Source organism: Sapajus apella, unplaced genomic scaffold, assembly GCF_009761245.1.
Source record: "Sapajus apella isolate SASKATOON/1434 unplaced genomic scaffold, GSC_monkey_1.0 scaffold143, whole genome shotgun sequence".
Classification (NCBI taxonomy): domain Eukaryota; kingdom Metazoa; phylum Chordata; class Mammalia; order Primates; family Cebidae; genus Sapajus; species Sapajus apella.
This window is the reverse complement of record NW_022437083.1, coordinates 666,461-686,822: the sequence shown is the minus strand read 5'-3', so window position 1 is coordinate 686,822 and position 20,362 is coordinate 666,461. Positions and strand designations below refer to the sequence as shown.

Here is a 20,362-nt window from a genome sequence, read left to right as displayed (position 1 = left end):
CTCTTGTTACCCAGGCTGGAGTGCAATGGCGCGATCTCGGCTCACCGCAACCTCCGCCTCCTGGGTTCAGGCAATTCTCCTGCCCCAGCCTCCTGAGTCGCTGGGACTACAGGCACGCGCCACCATGCCCAGCTAATTTTTTGTAGTTTTAGTAGAGACGGGGTTTCACCATGTTGACCAGGATGGTCTCGATCTCTTGACCTCGTGATCCACCCGCCTCGGCCTCCCAAAGTGCTGGGATTACAGGCTTGAGCCACCGCGCCCGGCCCAATTTATATTTTTTATGGGATTATGTTTTTATGTTAAAAACTCATCACCAAACCCAAGGTCACAGAATTTCTTCTATATTTTCTTCTAGAAGTTATCTAGCTTTACATTTTATATTTAGATCCATCATCCATTTAAAACTACGTTTTACATAAAATGTAAAACGTGTCTAGGTTGAGGTGTACGTATATGCGCACATGCGTTTGTTCCAGCACTGCTTGTTCAAAACACCGTTCTTCCCTCCTTGAATTTACTTTGCACCTTTGTCAAAATTTTAACAATATCTGTGCAGTTCTGTTTCTGGGCACCCTTGTCTATTCCATTGTCTGTGTCTGACCTTCTGCCAGTACACACCGTGAGGGCTGCCGTGATCATGTAGAACCTCTTAAAGTTGGGTAGTATGGCTCCTTAAACTTGATTCTGCTCTTTCAAAATTATTTTAGCTCTTCTGGCTCCTTTGCCTTTCCATGAAAATTTTGGAGTCAGTTATTCTTCATTTGATCTTAGCCAAAAGGTCAAGAAGTAATAGACTTAGTTGTTCTACATTAAAAAGATTCCTGCTCATATTTTGATAGGAACTTCATTAGACCTATATTTTGGGAGAAATTTTTATTATATTCAGCCCTCCAATCCTTGAACATAGTATAGCCATTTCTTTATTTTCCTTCATCGGCATTTTATAGTTTATCATACAAATCCTGGCATACTTTATCAGATTTGAAATTGTTTATTTTGAATTGTTTAAAATATTGACATATTTTCTCAGATTTGAAATTTGTCAGAACTTGAATTACAACCCAGCAGGTGGTACATTTTGGGAATTTTCCATATGCGCTTCAAAAGAGTATGTATTCTGCAGCTTTTAGGTGAATTTCTTGTCTATGTCAGTTAGGTCAGTTCTTGTACTCTGTCTCCCCTCTGGTTTTTGTATGCACATTGCTGGAAGAGACCGAAAACTGTCTCCCCATGATGGTGGGTTTATCTAATTCTCACTTTGATTCTGTCACTGTTGTTTGTTTGATGCATTTTGAGGCTGTGATTATGAGCATAGAAATTTAGAATTGCTGTATCTTCCTGGCCAATTTATTTTCTTATAAATATGAAATATCCTTCCTTATCTCTCATTATGATTACTGCATTAAAGTCTGCTTTATCTGGTGTTAGCTATGCCAACTTTCTTGGGTTACTGTTAGCATGTCATGTCTTTTTCCATTCTTTAACCTTCAACTGTTTGGTGCTATATATACATTTTTTATATGTATTAAAATTATATAATTTTTATATATTTTTTATTTTTATTTTTTTGAGATGGAGTTTCACTCTTGTTACCCAAGCTGAAGTGCACTGGTGCAATCTTGGCTTACTGCAGCCTCTTGGGTTCAAGCGATTCTCCTGCCGTAGCCTCCCAAATAGCTGGGATTACACACGTGTGCCACCACACCTGGCTAATTTTTTGTATTTTTAGTAGAAACGGGGTTTCCCCATGTTAGGCAGGCTGGTCTCAAACCCCTGACCTCAGGTGATCTGCCCGCCTCAGCCTCCCAGAGTGCTGGGATTACAGATGTGAGCCCCCACACCTGGTCTTGCGACCCTTATATTTAAAATATGTTTCTCATAAGTAATATACATATAACTTACATAGAGAGTGTTGTAGTTATGTATGTGTGTATATAGCTATAATTTATGTTATTGATGCATATAATTATATATGAGATGTATTTTATTTTGTTTATATAAAGCTTGAAATCTTAATTTTTTACTTGGGGCATTTGGTAAATCTACATTTAATGTAAGTATTGATATTTTAGGGCCTACATTTACCACAGTTCTCTTGATTTCTGCTCTTAATTTCTTCCCAGTTTGTGTTTGTTTTGCTTCTTTTTTCCTAGTTTCTTTTTTTTTTTTTTTTTTTTTTTGAGATGGAATCTCGCTCTGTTGCCCAGGCTGGAGTGCAGTGGCACAATCTCTGCTCACTGCAACCTCTGCCTCCTGGGTTCAAGCAATTCTCCTGCCTCAGCCTCCTGAGTAGCTGGGATTACAGGTGCCTGCCACCACACCTGGCTAGTTTTTGTATTTTTAGTAGAGACAGGGTTTCACCATGTTGGCCAGGCTGGTCTCAATCTCCTGACCTCAAATGATCTGCCCTCCTCGGCTCTCAAAGTGCTGGGATTATAGGCGTGAGCCACCGCACGCAGCCGTTTTTTCCTAGTTTCTTGATGCAGAACCTTAAATTATTGATTTGGAACATTTCTTTTTTCCTAAAATAAGTATTTAGTACTATAAATTTCCCTCTAAGCACTGCTTTAGCCCCTTCCAGATGTTGACATGTTGTATCAAGGTCATTTTCATTCAGCTAAGATTGTTTTCTAATTTTTATTGGAATGTCCTCTTTAACCCCTGGATTATTTAGGAGTGTGCTGTTTAATTCCAAGTGACTATAAATATTCTTGTTATCTTGGTTATTAATTTTCAGTTTAATTCCATTATGGTCAGATAATACATTTTATATGATTTCGGTGGTTTTAAATGTGTTAGTGTGTTAAGATATGTTTTATGACATGGAATACTGTATACATTGGTAAGTATTCCTGGATTCTTGCAATACGAACAACGAACGCTGTTGTTGACAGGTTCAGTAATCTATATATGTTAATAGGATCCAGGTGGTGGACGGGGTTCCTCAGTTTTTCTGCATCTTTTCTGATTTTTGTCTCCTCATCCTATTTCCTATCATGAGAGGAGTTTTGAAATTTCCAACTATGATTGTGGATTTGTCTGTTTTCCTTTTCAGTTGTATCAGTTTTTGCTTTGTGTATGTGTAATTTCTTTTGTTAGATGTATACACATTTATTGTTATGTCTACTTGGTTATAAAACCCTTTAATCAAAATACATCCCTGGTTATTTTCTTTGCTGTGAAGTCTGCTTTGGCTGACATTACTGTAGAGACTGTAGCTTTCTTTTGATTAATGTGTGCATGGTATTGTTTTTCATCCTCTTGCTTTAAACCAGTATCTCATTATATTTGAATTAGGATTCTTACAGACAATATATGGTTGGGTCATTTCTAAAAATCATCCAGGAACTTTCTTCCTTGCTGCATTTAGACCATTTACATGTAATGTAATTCTTGGTGTGTTATGACTTGGTCTGCCTTTCTATTTGATTTCTAATTAGGTGCAGTGCTTTTATTTTCTCACTTTTCCTTTTCCTGCTTTCTTTCCACTATTTGAACATTTTTAATATTAAATTTTAATTTATCTATTGTGGGTGTTTTCTTTTTACCACATCTCTTTGTGTAATTTTTTAAAGTGGTTGCCCTTAGAGTTATAAAATACTTAACCTTTCAGAGTCTACATATGACAATATTTTACTCCTTCAAATGGAACATAAAAGCCTTACCACCGTGTAGGTTCCGTTGCCCTCCCCCATCTTATGTTCCAGCTGTCTTATATATTACAACTGCATACAGTGAAACCTCCATCAATACAATATTATATGTATTTTTTTCTATAGTCAAACAGCTTTTAAAGAAAGATAATATCCTGTTATACTTACCATTTTTGTTGCTCTTCCTTCATTCTTGATGTTTCAGGTTTCCTTCTGGATTAGTTCCTTTCTCTCTGAAGAATTTCCTTTAGTAAATTGTTTAGAGCAGCTCTGCTTCTATTAGTTTTCATTCATCCGAGAATGCCTGTATTTTACCTTCATTCCTAAATAATATTTTGAAACCATGATATCGTTTCTGAATATCTTCTAGGTTTATAACTCGTTTGGTATTTCATGTGTTTAGCACCTTAAAATCTTCTGCCTTCAGTAGTTTCAGGTGAGAAATTCACAGTAATTCACATTATTGTTACCCTATAAGTAATGTATCCATTTTTTTTTCTGCCTCCTTTCAAGATCCTTTGCCTGCAGCAGGTTTGATTTTGATGGGTTTGGATGTGCATTTCTTTGGGTTTATCTTGTTTGGGGTTTATGCTGTTTCTTGAATCTGTAGATTGCTTTCTTTCAGCACACTTTGCAGTTGTTTTAGTTTATTCTCTGTCCTCTCATTCTGGAACTCCAGTGATACAAACTTCTTGTTATTGTCTCATAGGTCCCTGAAGTGCTGTTCATTTGTGTTCTCAGTCTTTTTTTTTTTTTTTTTCAATCTGTGCTGCTGAGATTGGATAATTTCTACTGATCTATCTTTAAGTTTACTGACTCATTCCTCTTGCTGTCTCCATTCTGCTACTGAGTCCATCTAGTGAGAACCTTAAATTTTTATTTATTTATTTATTTTGAAATGGAGTCTCATGCTTTTTGCTCAGGCTGGAATGCAATGGCGTGATTTCAGCTCACTGCAACCTTCACCTCCCAGGTTCAAATAATTCTCCTGCCTTAGCCTCCTGAGTAGCCGAGACTACAGGTGCACACCACCACGCCTGGCTAATTTTTATGTTTTCAGTAGAGATGGGGTTTCATCATGTTGGCCAGGATGGTCTTGATCTCCTGACCTTGTGATCTACCTGCCTCAGCCTCCCAAAGTGCTGGGATTACAGGTTTGAGCCACTGTGATTGGCCAGGACTTTAAATTTTGGTTATTGTGTTTTTAGTTATAAAATTATTATTTGGTTCTTCTTTATATCTTCTCCTTTTTTGCTGATACATTCTACTGTAATACTTGTTTCAAGAGTGTTAGTGATTGATTGTTTTTAGCATTTTTTAATAGCAGTTTGAAGTCTTTGTCAGATAACTCCAACATGCGTCATTTTATTTGTTGTCCTCTGTTGTCTTTTTTCATGTCAGCTGAGATTTTATGGTTGCTTTTGCCAAGTAATTTTGAATCATATCCTGGTCATTTAAAATATTATATTATGAGACTCTGTCTTGTTAAATACTACAGAGAAAATTGATATTTTTGTTTTAGCAAGCTCTCATGCTGGTTAGGTTTAGGCTGCAGGTTGGAATTGTAATTTCAGCATCATATTAGTTTCAAAGGCTTTGCAGTGCTATGTGCATCTGTCTGGTGTGTCCCTCCCCAGGGGTCAGTCTGGGATGTGGGTGGAGATGTATCTGTTACCTCACTTCTTCAAGTCGGCGGCATGCTATTGGGATCAGTTCCATGAATTACACAGGTTGGGGGTGAGGCCAGGAGTTCACAAACCGTTTTATGGAGTGCCTTCCTCAGGCTCTTCTTGATTCATTCTCTTCCCAGTACTTTCTGGTTCCCTGGGCTTCTCATTTTCTGTCTGGCCTAAAGTTCCATGATTGTGCCATATCCAGGCCAAACACTAGGAGAACAGAGAGAGAACAGAGTTCTGGCTGGGGCTCTTCTTGCTGGCTACTGCTGCTGCCACCTCTGCCACCGCTGCCACCGCTGCCATCACAGAATGGCCTGGAACACGAGGATGGAGAAAAAAAGGGCTAAAAACATCTTGGGGGGGTGTTTCATCTACTCTGTAGGGTTTTGGGGATTTTCCTGCTCCATTCCTCAAGCTGAGTGTCTCCTAGAACATTTGGGGTTTGTGTTTGTTGCATGCAGGCTGAGAAAGAAGTGGTAAATAAACTCACTGCCAGTTTGGTGGTGCTTTGAATTCAGTGTCCTCTCCTATTTTCCTATTGCGGTTTGCTTTTCCATGTTCTCAAATAGCCATGCTGTGGATTTTGTTCATGTTTGATAGTTGCATCCAGAGAAAGAGTGTCATGTGTTTTCTCTGTCTTACCCAGAACTGGAACCTCTGATTGATATACTTTTAAATTTTTATTTTCGAATTAACTCATCCTTATATACAGAACAACAGCTGATGTTATTAAGAAGAGTCAGGTAATTGGCCAAACCATATAGTTTTCAGTTGGCTTTGTTTATGTCTGTCTTTGTCAGCTGCACGTGATACTGTTTTGGGCTCTTCCTTTGATAACGTGACTGTCACTGTAGTTTTCTATTTGCACCTTCTAACCAGCCTTGTGGGTGGAAGTGGTCTTGCCGTGTATTTGCCACTTGTGGGTGATTTCCTTGGAGCGCAGCCTCTGCACACAGTCTCATGGCAGGGCTGGTCGGGGGCAGTGAGCTGATCTGTTTGAGGCAGCTCTGAGAAAAATCAGGTGGGACTCTTCGCTGAAGACCCCTGATGTGGAGTGTACCTTCAGCGCAAGTTTGTGTATACTTCAGACATAATTGAACTACAGCTGACGTTTTTAAGCCTTTTGAACCTTTTGAACACATCAAGTTGGGTGCAATTTTAGAACAAATTTACATGCAGCTCTTCTGAGGTGTAAATCTTTGCAGAAATCACACCTGATGCAGTTGAACCGGCAGCAGTTTGCCGGCACACTCAGGAAGTGGGAGAGGATCTCAGTGTATGTGCGAATGCATTCATATGTAATCCAGAGTTCATGTTAAGGTTTAGTTACCCCGTGACCTCTCTGTCATGATTGATTGGTCAAAAATTGTTCAGCCTCAAGGCCAGGTGTGGTGGCTCTGCCTGTAATCCCAGCACTTTGGGAGCTGAGGCAGGGAGATCACGAAGTCAGGAGTTTGAGACCAGCCTGGCCAACACGGTGAAAACCCATCTCTACTAAAAATACAAAAATCAGCCAGGCTTGGTGGCACCTGCCTATAATCCCAGCTACTCAAGAGGCTGAGGCAGGAGAATTGCTTGAACCCTGGAGGCGGAGGTTGCAGTGAGCTGAGATCACGCCACTGCACTCCAGCCTGGGTGACAGCGAGACTCCGTCTCCAAAAAAAAAAAAAAAAAAAAAAAATGCTCAGCCTCTTCAGATCTAAGGAGACAATAATCCAGCCTTGGTTGCTATGATCAAAGTCAGCTGAAGCCATCCTGGTTCCAGCTTCGTGGTGGGGAGAGTCTGGTTTCATGTGGACTCCCGTAGCAGCCCCTTAATTTCACTAAGCCTTGGTTACCTCGTGAATAAAACATGACCTATACTTACCTTGTAAGGTAGGCTGTTGAGAAGAATAAATGAGGTGACTGACACATAGGAAGCAGGCTTCTGAAATATGAAGTGCCATACAAGTGTTTATTACAAGAAATGTTAATGAAGAGAACAGTGGGAGGCCACGGTGAATTCAGAAGAGCAAGTCCATTAGTAGAACCACAGCCTTCTCTCTGTGCCTTTCATGGACTCATTTTACAGAGGGGCTGAATTGTGAGGTCTCTGGGTGCCAGAGTTGGACAAATCCCCACCTGAGCCTATTCCAGCCCCGAGAGTTTATGATTCTGCAAATGGGTGCTACAGAGTCAGGGACGCCCAAGTGTTTTCCTCCCGGGACTGCGGCGATTAGCGTGGGCACACTTCCTGGGGTTGAGTTACTTGTGCCTCTCCCCCAGGTCCCCAGGCACCTTCTGGGCATCCTTTTGCCCATGTGAAACAGAGCATTCGCAGCTGCTGGTCAGGCCTCCCGACCCCAGCACAGACAATGGAGTTTTGCTTTAACTGGAAAGTTCAGGTTCCAGGGTTCTTTCCCTGAGATCCGCGGGAGGCACCCTGCCCCGAACTGGCCTTCTCCTGCCCCAGCAGACGCCTGTGCCTTCCCCAGGCGGGGTCCTGCCTCTCTCCCCTTGGTCAGCAGCACTCTTTGGGGGAGGGTGGGCACAGGGGGTTACAGACAAGCTCAGGGCCACCCGCCGATGCCTCAGGCAGCCAGGGCACCATGCAGGCCTGACACTCTGGGTGCCCAGCGACAGGGCCCGAGTCAGGGACACATCTGCTGACCACTGTCTTCGCCCTCCCGTGTCTATAGGTCACCTCCAATGAGAAGCACTTGGAGAGCCTCAAGAACGCGGACAGCCTCCTGCAGGCCCTGGAGCGGCTGGCCCCCGGGCCTGGGTAAGTGGGCCGGGAGGATCCGTGGATCAGTATGGTCGCCCCAAGTCAGCACACTCTCAGCCGTTCCCCTCCCCGCTCCCCCACCCATGTCCCTCCACACCAGGGACCAGCGCCTCCCGGCCCATCGCTGTCCACCAAGACCCTTGCCCGTGTGGGAAGGGAAGCGCTACCCCTCCACCCACTGGGAATCCCGTCACGGTGGGGAAGGTGGGGGCACAGGGATCACAGGCGGAGAGAAAGTCTGAGTCCGGCCAGCGGAAACTGCACCCCACATTGAGGCACCCAGGAGGTCGAGTGGATGACCAAGTGGGAGGTGCAAGGAACACATGAGAAAGGCAGCCCTGGGCTGTGCACATGTGCGCCATCAGCACCAGCCGGGCGTCCTCATCACCGCCTGGCGGAGGACTCAAGGCCCAGGCAGGGCTGGGGCAGCCGTGACAGCTTAGCCTGCTCTGCAGCCCCAGCCGGCAGCTCAGAGGCCCCACGGAACCGAGTATTCGACACCAGCTGCAGACAGCATGGGGCTAGGCCAGCCTCCCACCGTGGCTGTCCAGTGTGTCTAGAACAGACCGGATAGGCCTGTCACCCAGGAGCATGGTACACGCTGTGAATGCAGGAGGCAGTGTCCCAGCCAGCCTGCAGAGAGCCTGCGCTCAGTGGAGCATTCCCCACCCTGGGGAGGACCCACCTCTTACGGGGTCCCTGACCTTCACTGGACCTGTTGCTTCTCCCATTTCCTGGCAGATTCTGTTTTTAGAACTACATGTTTCTGTGAAATCTGCTTCCTGGTGTACTTTGGGTTTGTTATTAATTTGAAGAAAAATAAGTGGCTGAAGTGTGGCTAAGAAGGTGAGTTTGCAGAGAAGGCTCAGTTGTAACCAGCCTTTTTCATTTAATCCTGGATTGGGGCCGGGGGGAGGGTAGCCTACCCCTTTCCTCTTCAGTGTAGACCATACAAGTAAGTCCTTCATGACTTGCCTTGAGGTGAGGAGCAGGAGAGACGGACTTTGCTGTCAAGGGCCCCTTTGCACCTTGCTGAGCCCCTACCATGTAAGGCGTGGACGGCGACCCCCAGACTGGCCTACGGGCCTCCTGCGAGCACATGCCATCAGATCCTGGCCTTGTGCAAAATGCCATTATGAAGCCACCTAGACAGACTTATGCTGAAGAGGCCACGGAGAGAGAGCCACAGAGAGTGCAGTGTGGCAGCAGCTGGAGAGAGCCCGGTCGCTCTACAGGCACCTACACTGTGGGACGCCTCCTAGTAGGGACCCCCAACTGCCTTTTGGCCAAAAATGGCACATCCTCATGCTGGACCCCAATTTGGACCAAATGTGTCAAAACAAAGTCCAGTGCTCCAGGAGGTGGTGATCTGTCACCCCACGCTCAGTTCTGTGCACTACAGCGTCGAAACGTCTACAGCAGGCAGATCTTGTGTTGGGTGGGAAGCTGCTCCTCCAAAGGGGTCTCGTTTGGACTTCGTTCAGATGGCCTAACCAGAAATGGTTTTCTTGTCGGCCAAGAATGAGCGGATGGCGTTGCCCTCAGCCACAGCACTGCTCTGCCAGCAGTTTCTGCCCTCCTTGCCAGCCTCACCGGGCCTGCTTTGTGCGGGTGGGCAGCATGGCCGTACTAGTCTAGCCTGCGTCAGCCAGGGGCGGGCCAAGTTCAAACGGATTCCTGCTGTCCCACAGGGGCTTTGATGACCAGAGCAGGAATGCATGGCACAGTCTCCGGGTCACGGCCCGTCCCACTGCCACCCATGTCTTTTATGCAGTGCCCCCCCCAGCCATTTATGTGGTAACAGCTGTATTTCTGTGCAGTCAAGAGTATGCCACAAGCTAACTGTACACTTCCAGGGTTGCTGGTGTCAGTCTTGTCTTTGCTAACGGTGGTTAGACAGGTTTAAATGTGTCTCCATTTGCTGCAGTAACAAAGTTCCCATGTTAAGCTCTTAATTGCAGTCACGCTTACAAGAGTAAGAAAGCTCCTGGCTGATTGGCTGGAAAGGACAGAAGAGCAGGAGGCTTCATGCGTGGGGTGGGTCTGGCACACACAGGCCGCTCCAGGCGGGAGCTGGGCAGGCCCATGAGGGCCCCAGGCCTGGTGGAGTCTGGCTGCCAGTGGCTCAGTGGCTCAGTGGCTCAGGGGCAGTGTTTCTGGCAGAGATGGCTCAGATCGTGAGTGGTGGCCGGGGCTGGGAGCTCAGAAATAGCTCGGGGGTGGTGGCATGGCCAGTTCTGAGCCCCACCGGGACTGTGGGCCATGCTTTTCTGCCTCAGCCTCCCAAGAGCACGCTGTGGCTGGTCCATCAAATACTCAGGTGCAGAAGAGGCTGGCCCCTTTGAAGGGGTGTATTTTACCTTAGAGATGCCTTGTAAGTGTTCCTATTTTGGTTTTTCTCACAGTTCACTTCCCGACAGCATGGCGGCTCCCTTGGCCCTGGAAATCCTCCAAGCTGTTGGACGCTAGGCGAGAGAGCACCGAGCAGGAGCCCACCCAGCAGGAACCCCCCGTGGCCCCAGCCCTCGGATGCACAAGTGAGGTCGGCTCCCAGACACCTTTGCCGCATCCCCCACAGCTGTATTTGTACCTAATAAAAGTCAGCTGAACCCAAAACCTGCTGGCCAAAGTGCTCACTAACCCCAGGCCCAGAAAAGCGACTCCAAATCGACTTCCTTGGTTCCTGTGGAATGCGTCAGGGAAGCCCAGGTTTGTTAGCTGTCCTTGGAAATGTTCTTTCCCTGTGTGTGGGCCAGGGGGGCCTCGTCTAAGGCTGGCACTGCCTGTGGTAAGGAAGCAGTGATGAGAAGCACAGTCCTCAGCCTGCCGGCATCTGTGAGCCCCTCTCCTCCGCCGGGAAGAGCAGAAGGGCAGGACCAGGCGGGAACGCTCTCCCACCCAGCTCCAGAGCAAGCCTTTGGAAGCTAATCTCTGAACCTCTTGTCTTCCTCCCTTTACCTGCCTGGCTTTTGTTCATTTCAGGAGAAACTGATTCCAAGAACTCTGGGGAGGACGGGTAAGACTCACTGACCAGCACAGATGGTGAAAAGTTTGCCTGAAGGAACGCAAAATGCTCAAGAACAGTGGTTTCCCTGAAGGTTTGCCCATCCCAATGGGATGCTGGCGTCAGAGTAGAATCATTCTCCTCGGCTTCTGCCACCTAATCCCATATCCCCAAAACCTCTCCGGCTTCTGCCTCGTGTTCCCCCACACGTACACCTTAGAACCTCCTATGTAAGACGCGGTCAAGCCCTCGACAATATTTGGTGGACACTGCGGAAGTAACCTGGGACTGCTGTAGTGGACAGGCTCACTCTTGAATCTGGACTGCATAGGTAGAGGTGGGCCCTGGGCAGCTCCAACCAGATGGGTAAGTTGAGGTCATGCCTTGGCCTTTCTGGGGCCCCATTTTCCCCATCTGCAAAATGAAAAGGCTAGACTAAATCAGTGGCTGCCAACCCTCCTCCCAGCTCCAGTGCCCTGGTGCTTCTGCTTAGGGGATTTGCCCTCTAACATGCTCAGATGGGTTCCATCCCAGGCAGTGGCCATGCCGACCCATGGATGGCCCCTCTGCTGCCCCTCAGGAAGCTGGCACCAACAGCCCAGCCTCTTTGACACAGTAATCTGGGTAGTTGGACAGTTTCCGTTTGACATTCCCTTTGATGCATTTGTGCACAGAACTGTTGTTTGCATTGTGAAGCATTTCATTGCAGGCCAGCCAGAAGCATCCTCATCAGCACCTCCTTCCTTAATGAGGTTCTCGGGGCAGCTCTGTGAACACAGGCAGACATCATCCCTGTGTTGTAGTGCAGATATAGTTTCATTGCTTTACAATGAAAACAGTTCTGTGCACAGCCACACCAAAGGAATGCCAGCTACGTCATGTCATCCCCACCACAACCTGCAAAGCAGGCCTTCGAAGTTTCCTTTCATCGACGAGAAAACAGACTCAGAGGAGCCATTTCCACTTGCCCAAGGCCCACAGCTTGGCTGAATCCAGGACTCTGACTCCATACCGTCATCCCTTACTGGGGTGCACAGAGCTCGAGCTGTGACGAATTGGGACATTAGCGTGTGTCCTCTGAGCATGACCCAGGACCAGGCAGCTTCATTTGACGCGCAGAGCCTACTTGCTGCCCGTGGTGAGCAGGCTTCACTGTTCAGGTCCTCCCTGGCAGTGTGCTCATCTCCAGCTGTGTGTGCCCATGTGGCCCTGGCCTGACTGGGCTTGCCTGCGATTGAGTGGGGGATAGCTGATGGAGCAGCCAGATGCTTGTCCAGTGGCTTTGCCTGCTGGATGCAGGAACAGGTTCAGGTCTGTTTTCTTTGCCCTCTCCCTTCTTTAGTTCTTGCAGGGAACTTCCCTGGGGTTCTGGGTCTGGAGTCCTCTCAAGCTATTTCAGAGCAAGGGAAGATTCTTCTTCCTTCTTTCCCCTTTTCACTTGAGCAAGGAAGTCTTTGCTGTTTAACGTAGGACAGGAAACTTACTATTCCAGAACCATTCTGCTCAGTGGACCACTCCCGGCCCGGAGCCCCCGTGTGCCTGTTTGGGGAAAAGCTTATCTGGGTAGGCGAGGACAAGGAGATGACGGTCAAAAGCAGAGCCACTGCCCTGCCAAAGCTGTCGGGTCACTGAAGCTAGTCCATGCCAAGCCTTGTGCCCTGGTGAGGCTGCATCCTGGAGGAAGGTGCCCACAGAAAGCAGCAGCCCAGGTCCCTTTGAGTCCCCAGGTCAGGGTATGAGCAGCCCAGCTGGGCAGAGGGCGGCTTAGAGCAGTAACCCTTCCCTGCTCCCCCTGACCTGTCCCTTAGTATTTGACATTCCCAAGTGGCTCCATTCTGAGAACAGAGCTGGCCCCTGACCCCTCAGCTCTTAGGATTCTGGCAGTGGCAAGGGGCCCAGACCTAGGTACCTACTAACCCTCTCCTCCCCACCATCCCCAAACTTAGCTATTTGCTAACTGGCTGCAACCCACTGGCTCTCTTCAAGGATGGATGGTGTCACTGTCACAGATTTGAGAGACAAAGGGGGTGACAAGCAGTAGGGCACAGGCGGCCCAGGTGAGTGGCTGCATAACGGGACTTCCTCCTCTCCCTCTACTAACAGCGGATCCAAAGTTCCAAGACTTTGCCTTCACTTACAGCTGAGTGTGGATGCCCACTGAGCTGTCCCACCAGGCAGCACCATTTGGAGTAACTGCTCGCAGGTGTCCTGAGAGCCGCTGATCCTCACTCGTGGCACGTAAGGAGGTGAGCCAGTGGAATGCAGCAACAGAACGTAGTCTTATGGTTCTTTGCAGTTTCTCCTACGAGCTAATGAGGTTTTCAGGTCAGTTCTGTCAACACAGGGCAGGGCAGGCATCATTCCCGTGTTCCAGATAGAAAAAGGGGGCTGTGGTGGCGCTGGCTTTAAGACCAGGTGATGAGAGAGCACTCTCCTTCCCCAGGTCTCTCCTGGCTCCAATTGATGCAGATGCCCTTTTTCCCCCCCGACAACAGAAAAACGCAATGTAGGAATAAATCTTACACATACAAGGAGCTAAGGTAGCAATTAGTAGGAAAGGAAGGAAGAGGCTATAAGAAAGCTACAAGAAGGGCTTGGCCTCTTGGGAGAGTGTCTGGAGTGGAGCCGGGGGACCAGGCAAAAATAGGCAGCCTCGGCCCCAGGCTTCAGTGGGGTTGAGAAGGGGTGTGTGGGAGCAAGAAACTGGGCCTAGAACAGGGACTTCTGAGCTGGTCCTTAAAATCCAGCCTCTGGCCTCCCCCAGCAGAGGCTCGATGATGTTGAGGCGGTGGACAAATGTATTCATTAGGCGTTTTAATTAATAATGACACTTGAATGGTACTATTCAATCCAGAAGCCTGGTGAAAACACCTGAAAGACGGCAGAGTCTCTCCCTCTCTGTCTCCTGCCACCAGGGTCTTTGTTCTGCGTCCAGGGATGGTCTGTGCATGTCTCACAGAAAGATTCTGTACCCACCCATTTTCACCTGTATGTCAGCAGCTGTAAACTCTGCCCCTTGCTTTTTCTCTTAATAATGTATTTTGAAGACCATTTTATACCAAAACACAGCTTTACGTACTGAGCAGTTTTTCCCTTTTGACTGCAGAGCGGTCCACCAAATAAATAGATGCACCAAAATTTGCTTGTTAGCTCCCTTTTGATAGGTATTTGGGTTGCTATCTCTGATTAGTGCTGCAGTGAATTCCTTGTACACACTTCTTGTGAGTATACTTCAAATAATTCTGAGAAATGCCTTGTCGTACAGTGGCTCTCAGTCTAACGTGGAAATTAGGTTAATGGACACACAGACATTTCCCCTGCTCATGCCAAAACCTACCTTGGAAATGCATAGGGGTAGGGTTTCTCCTTTACCTTCCTGTATACCCCTGTTCCTGTTCTGAGCCCTGACCTTCCCCCACAACCTGAACTCTGAAGCCTGTCACCTCCCTCTACGCTTACTGGAGTCTCAAGTGGTGGAATGGATATGATACAGAATTCCACGAACGAGGCTGCTAAATATGGAAAAAGGGAGAACTGCCCTGCCTGCCCCTGCAGCCCCCATCATTTCATAATTGCACTTCCGTGGGTGATTTGCTGAAGACAAAGAAAGGCAGGTTCTCACTTAATAGAACTGCAGAACTCAGCATTCTTTGCTTTACAAACGAAACAGCACAATTTACATCTTTTTCTTATAGCAACCAAGAGTTAGTGTTAAGATCCTTCATTGTTAAGGATTCAGATCATCAGATTTCAAAGCCTCACACCTGTAACACCTGCTCCAACATAGAAAAAGCTTCCTTTTTTAGTTCAATAGTGATCGCTGCAATGGGACCAAATGTCTTAATTCTCAAGGCTGTCTCATAAATACAGCACAAGTGAATAAAGAAAACTCAGGCTGGAAAGCCCTCCTGTTCTCAACGACCATGTTCGTCATTTTCACCTCCGGTACCTGGAAATGCAGGTAGGTAAGCAGCACTCCATCTAGGCCTTTTCCTCCTCACCTCTTCTAGTATTGAAAATGACCTCACTGTCTTCACCACTACTTAAGAGGAACGGTGGGCGCCTTGCCAGCATCCTGTGCACCTCCATTTTCAGGTACGTTGTTAGTCATCTCATCTCCCCTTGCTTTTCGTCTGTGGATATTTTCCCTAAAATAGCTTGTCCCTCTTTTTGAATCAGTGAAGATCAATGGAGTTCTACAGCAAGCATCTGTGACCTGCTTTTGTTAAGTATTATATTTGAGATACACATGGACTACACTGACACATCACTGTTTGGAGCTGTCGTTTCTTACTGCAGTGTCCCTTGGGTGAACAGAGATTGTTGGACACATGGGTGTCCAGTGTAGACTGTCATATTGTGCCCTACCAAGCCTTACTGGAGGCTGAGGCAAAAGGAAAATCAGTAATACTGCCTTCATTTAAAACCTTCTGCTGGTCATGGATGTTTTTCTGTATTGATTTGTTTTATTCCAATGGCTGTTATACACCTTTATGAGAAAGTCACTCTCTTCCCACACTGATCTCCAGTGCTGTCTCAAGAGTCTTTAGGTGCCTAGGTATTAGTCTGTATTAATCTCTATTATTTCTACCCCTATTCCTCTAACAGGGTTACCTACCTTTAACTTTATATTAAGTTGGTAGGCCTTGACAGCTGCTAGAGCAAATACTCCTATTTGTCCTAAGCGTCTTGGCTGTTCTTCACCCTTGGTACTTTTAAATTCCAGAACCACCTTGCTGAACCGGATCAACTCGCACAGTAAGTTTTCAAACTTCAAAAATATAATGAATTAGCAAAGCTTTGAAAATGTTTTCTGGTTTTAAAAAGTTCGTTAAACACCCTGCGACGACTCTATGTTAAAAGCTGAATTCACTAAAGATCTTCACTGTGTTAACTCCCAACAGCTCTAGGCTTCCTGAAATACTGGTTGGTTTATTACACCAGAGACAGAACCTGAGCCCTACCACCTCATCAGCTATGTGAATGTTTCTTTTCAAACCCTAATTAATTACATTTTAGAGCACAATGAAGAACTTGTTTTTGCAAACTGAGGGCAGTCACAAAAAGTCCTCCTCTGATGAAGCTGATTTTTTAACAAAAAGGAACCGAATATATGTTTCTCTCATAATAGTCACTATCGAAATAAAAACAGTAAATCAAACAGCTCTCCCTAAAGACAAAACCCTTTCACTTTTTAAAAGCCCAAACACAAGTCTCAACAGGTCTACTTGAAGAGATGAACTAAGCTTGTCAGACCTACCACTGGGATGATAGGACCATCTGGCAGGCAGATAGTGTGAAAGGCTCATTCTGGTTCCGATTATGTTCAGATAAATGTCAACACTTAAACCTATTTAATGATTAGTTCAAAGTGGAGCTGAAGGAATTCCCCTCTCCCCATGAGTCACACTTGTGTGAAGGTGCTTCAAGTCCAAATCCAGGTAATTTCATTCCTTTTAGGTAATAATGAAATACTATCTATCTGAAGGGGACTGGGCTAGACACAGTCTGGCTTTCTCTCACAGAAGCCCAGAATTAATCAGTGTGCAAGGCGGAAACCCTTTTTTTGTGGGGTGCAATGTAACCCAGGGCCAAACGCTAAAGAAACTTGGCCTGCCTTCTCTAGGTGAGATTTGCCCTCTCTATCAATCACTACAACAAATTACTTCACTATGTATCTTCCTCAGCATGGAGCTAAGGTGGATAAAGTAACCACTGTCACAAACCATTTAATGACAAGAAAAAAATGACACAATCGAATGAATTAAAAGTTTAATTAATTCTGAACCATTTTTTATAACCGCATTTTCTCTTGAAGCATCGTATCACAGCAGGTTACAACAACTTTGGGATAAAAGGCAACTGGTAAACTGTCCAAAACAAGGTTCCAAATAACACCTTACTGATTTACCCTACCATACATATCCCAAATAAAGTTTTTGATCAAAAACATGAAATAATAGATCCACCTGCTTATTTAAGCATATTAAAAAGGAAACTAATTGGACCATTTTCTATTTGTCTATTTTATACAAAAAGGCTACACAATGTTACACTTTATTCAGATTACAATTAGAGTGATTATGAATTAGTGTTCTACACCATTACTCAATTCTTAAAAATTAGAAATTGCTGTAGCAGTATTCACTATAACTTAACACTACGAGAGACTTAAAAAACTAACAGTTACTGCAAAAAAAAAAAAAAAAAAATTAAAAGAGCTACTTCAAAGCAAGCAAAGTCAGTACCATTACAGATATTTTTTTAAAAAAAATTTTTAACAAGCAAGGCTAGGGTTTGATAAATTCCATCTTGTGATCCATTCTTGTGCATTCTTCACTTCTTGAGTCACTCCCAAAATCCATTTGTATTGTTACTCCTCGACCAAAAAGGACCAGAACAAAAAGTTTACTTCAATTGTTCCCATAGGAAACTCAGCTTGGTTAGTGTGTCAGGCACTTTCTGAGATACCAGCCCCACCCCTCGAGCCCTCTCAGCAACTCTACAGGCCAATCACAATGCAAGTTCAGACAATACAGCTGTATAAAGAGAGAAAGGCTGCTATTAATGTTTAAAACAGCAAATGTTACTCATTTGAGTATTAAGTTGCAAAAGCTGTGGCAAAAAACATTAAAGTTAATAACTTCCACACATGATCACATAACAACCAGAAATCTGAGAACATTCCAATGTTCCAAGACATCTCCTTTCAAAGTATATACCTGTTTTTGTGGCAGATTTACAAATAGCCTAAACCACTCCCACCCTACCAACCAAGTCTTTCTGAAGTTCTGTAGGCAGAGTAAAAGTATTTCACCCAACTGGCTTTTTAAAACTTCTTACCTAAAGGATGATTTACAGGTCAGTATCAAACCAGGCCAGCTGATTGCTGTCACCTGGAGGCAGCCCATCCATGAGGTCCTGGGCATGCCCCAGATCTGGCAGCCCATCAACGGGATAGTCAGCACCAGGGTGGTGGCCACCCATCTCATGCTCCATCATGGGATCCATACCCAAGGCATCCTGGCCATATCCACCAGAGTGAAAAGAACGATAGCTAGGGTCTAGGAAGAATCAGGTATAACAAAACAGGCCAGAGAGAGGAGAGAAACAGTATACACAGACGTTAACACTGAAGTTAGGGCATCCAAAGTTTAGCAGCAAACTTGTCAGAAAACAATGCTTTCTAGCCTCTTTCAACTTATAGCTTTCTTTAGCCAAGTAATGACTCAGTGCTGGGCCACCCATGAGACTACACAAATAATGTCTGTTTCTATCAGAGCGGCACGCCAGCAGGGCCAAGTCACACCATCAGTCTAACCCTGGACACTCTCCATTTACCCATCAAACTTGGGGTTCCCAAGGAGGAACAGCAATGATCTACCTGTGTGTGACCACCTAGGCAGTGAGAAGTCATGGGAAGAGGATCAAGACAATAGATAATGAGGTCTGGCAGGTGTAATCTATCTGATGAAAAGTCCAAGTGACTCCCACAAACGTACTAAAGAAACTCAAGGCGCCATTTCAATTAAACCTCAACATATTTTATCTTAGGGTTGACATGTATTTGTCACAGCAAGAATCCTGCGCTTTAGTGGTTTCATAATTAGGCAGAAGCAGATAAGGTTATAAATCCAACATAGTTGTTTGTTAGTGGTCTACCCCATCCTCCATGTTCATTATCCAGATCTGAATTAACTTTTCAAGAAAACCCTGATAATGCAACTGTGTAAAACCCCACCCCAGATCGGAGCCTTTCTTCCTTGGGTAGGCTGTAGACAAAGGTATTTTGAGTCCTCTGGCCAAAGAGAGAATAAAGAGCCAGGTAAACTGCCGTACCCTGCACCGCAGAGGCCTGGCAGCAGCGTGTATTTGGGGTGTAGTCCTGCTGCTTAGTGTGTGGCTCTCAATCCCCTGTGCTCCATTAGATACTGTTGCTGACTGTGGAATTTAAGAACTGCTTTTAATGGAAGCCACTACTTTTTTGCCAGCACTGGTTTCCCAGATGAGCAAAGTGGCTCTTCTGGTAAGGCTTTAGAACTTTATCTTGATCTGGAGTTAATCAAGAAATATGAGACACATACCATCCTGGCGATATCCAAGGGGTTCTCCCTGGGCACCAATATCAAGTCCAAGATCAGCAGTCTAGATAAAATAGGCACAAGGCAAGGAAGAATAGAAAGTAAAAGTACACTCGCATTTTTTTTAAACTATTTTCAGATTGCAAAAGGAACAAGTAACTCCAACATTACAGAAATACTTAGAAATTGAAGTTCTTCAAAACTCCACCCCTCAAAGATACATTTTTTTCTCTTTGCACCTCATATTAAAAATACTCACTGACTTGATCTTTCAACAAGTATATATTAAGCACCCACTATGTGCCAGGCACTGTTACATATGCTGGAGATATAGCAGTTAAAAAACAGCAGGCAAAAATGCCTTCCCCCAGCAGGAGCTGCTGACAGACAGGATGTGTTCAAAGTGTCGGCCTGAGCAGCTGGACAAAACTGGTATTAACTGAGAGAGAAGACAGGTTTGCGGAAGGGGGCAGGTGGGGAAAGTTAAGAGCTCAAGTTGGAACATGTTAATAAGACGTGTATTAAAAACCCAAGGAACACACTACTCACTGGTAATCCGCTCTGCATTTTTTTTTTTTTTTTTTGAGTTGGAGTCTGGCTCTGTCACTGAGTGCAGCCTCTTAACCCCTGAGTTCAAGCAATCCTCCTGCTCCAGCCTCCCCTGTAGCTAGGGCTATAGGTATCCATCTCCATGCACAACTAATTTTTTAAGTTTTTTTGTAGAGATGGGGTTTTACTATGTTGCCCAGGCTGGTCTTAAAGTCCTGGCCTCAAGAGCTGCATCGTTTTAAACCTAACAATCTCTCTTTCCACTCAACAAATATAATCCACTGTATGACTAGGACTGTGTTCCATTACTGATCACTATAGAGTGGATAAAAGAAACTTCCAGGTGGTTCTGGTTCTATTAGAAACAATGTTTCAATCAACACCCCTAAGGAGGACAAATACTAAAGATAGACTCATAGAAATTCAAGTTAAAAAGTTTCATTAAAGTTTAGTAAAAAATACTGATAAACTGACTTCTAACAGTGTTTAACACTGCCTCCTTCCTTACACCCTTTTGAACAATCTTTAATCTGGTAACATTTTTCATCTTTCTTGTGAACTGTAATTTTAATAGCACAACTTGTTTGTAATGATTCTGAATAGGCTCTTTAACAGCTTGTATTATAGTT

At 45.3% G+C, this 20,362-nt stretch overlaps 2 protein-coding genes across 17 annotated transcripts in view; one reads left to right on the top strand and one right to left on the bottom strand.

Moving 5' to 3' along the window:
* Positions 1-10,817, top strand: part of ULK4 (unc-51 like kinase 4) — a 630,679-nt gene extending 619,862 nt beyond the window's left edge. For 8 of the 11 annotated variants that reach the window (XM_032264293.1, XM_032264291.1, XM_032264294.1 and 5 more), the window contains 2 exons: positions 8,011-8,096; positions 10,505-10,717. In XM_032264293.1, the coding sequence (XP_032120184.1) occupies positions 8,011-8,096; positions 10,505-10,568 (150 nt within the window). In that variant the 3' untranslated portion in view covers positions 10,569-10,717. Of the gene's footprint in view, positions 1-8,010; positions 8,097-10,504 lie in introns of all 11 variants that reach the window. The other 3 variants (XR_004264542.1, XR_004264544.1, XR_004264543.1) reach the window with 3 other exon arrangements.
* Positions 10,818-16,860: 6,043 nt separating this feature from the next.
* CTNNB1 (catenin beta 1) overlaps positions 16,861-20,362 on the bottom strand; it is a 41,093-nt gene continuing 37,591 nt past the window's right edge. For 3 of the 6 annotated variants that reach the window (XM_032264298.1, XM_032264302.1, XM_032264299.1), the window contains 2 exons: positions 19,188-19,248; positions 16,861-18,167 (listed from right to left, as the gene is read on the bottom strand). In XM_032264298.1, the coding sequence (XP_032120189.1) occupies positions 17,959-18,167; positions 19,188-19,248 (270 nt within the window). In that variant the 3' untranslated portion in view covers positions 16,861-17,958. The remainder of the gene's footprint in view (positions 18,168-19,187; positions 19,249-20,362) is intronic. The other 3 variants (XM_032264300.1, XM_032264303.1, XM_032264301.1) reach the window with 2 other exon arrangements.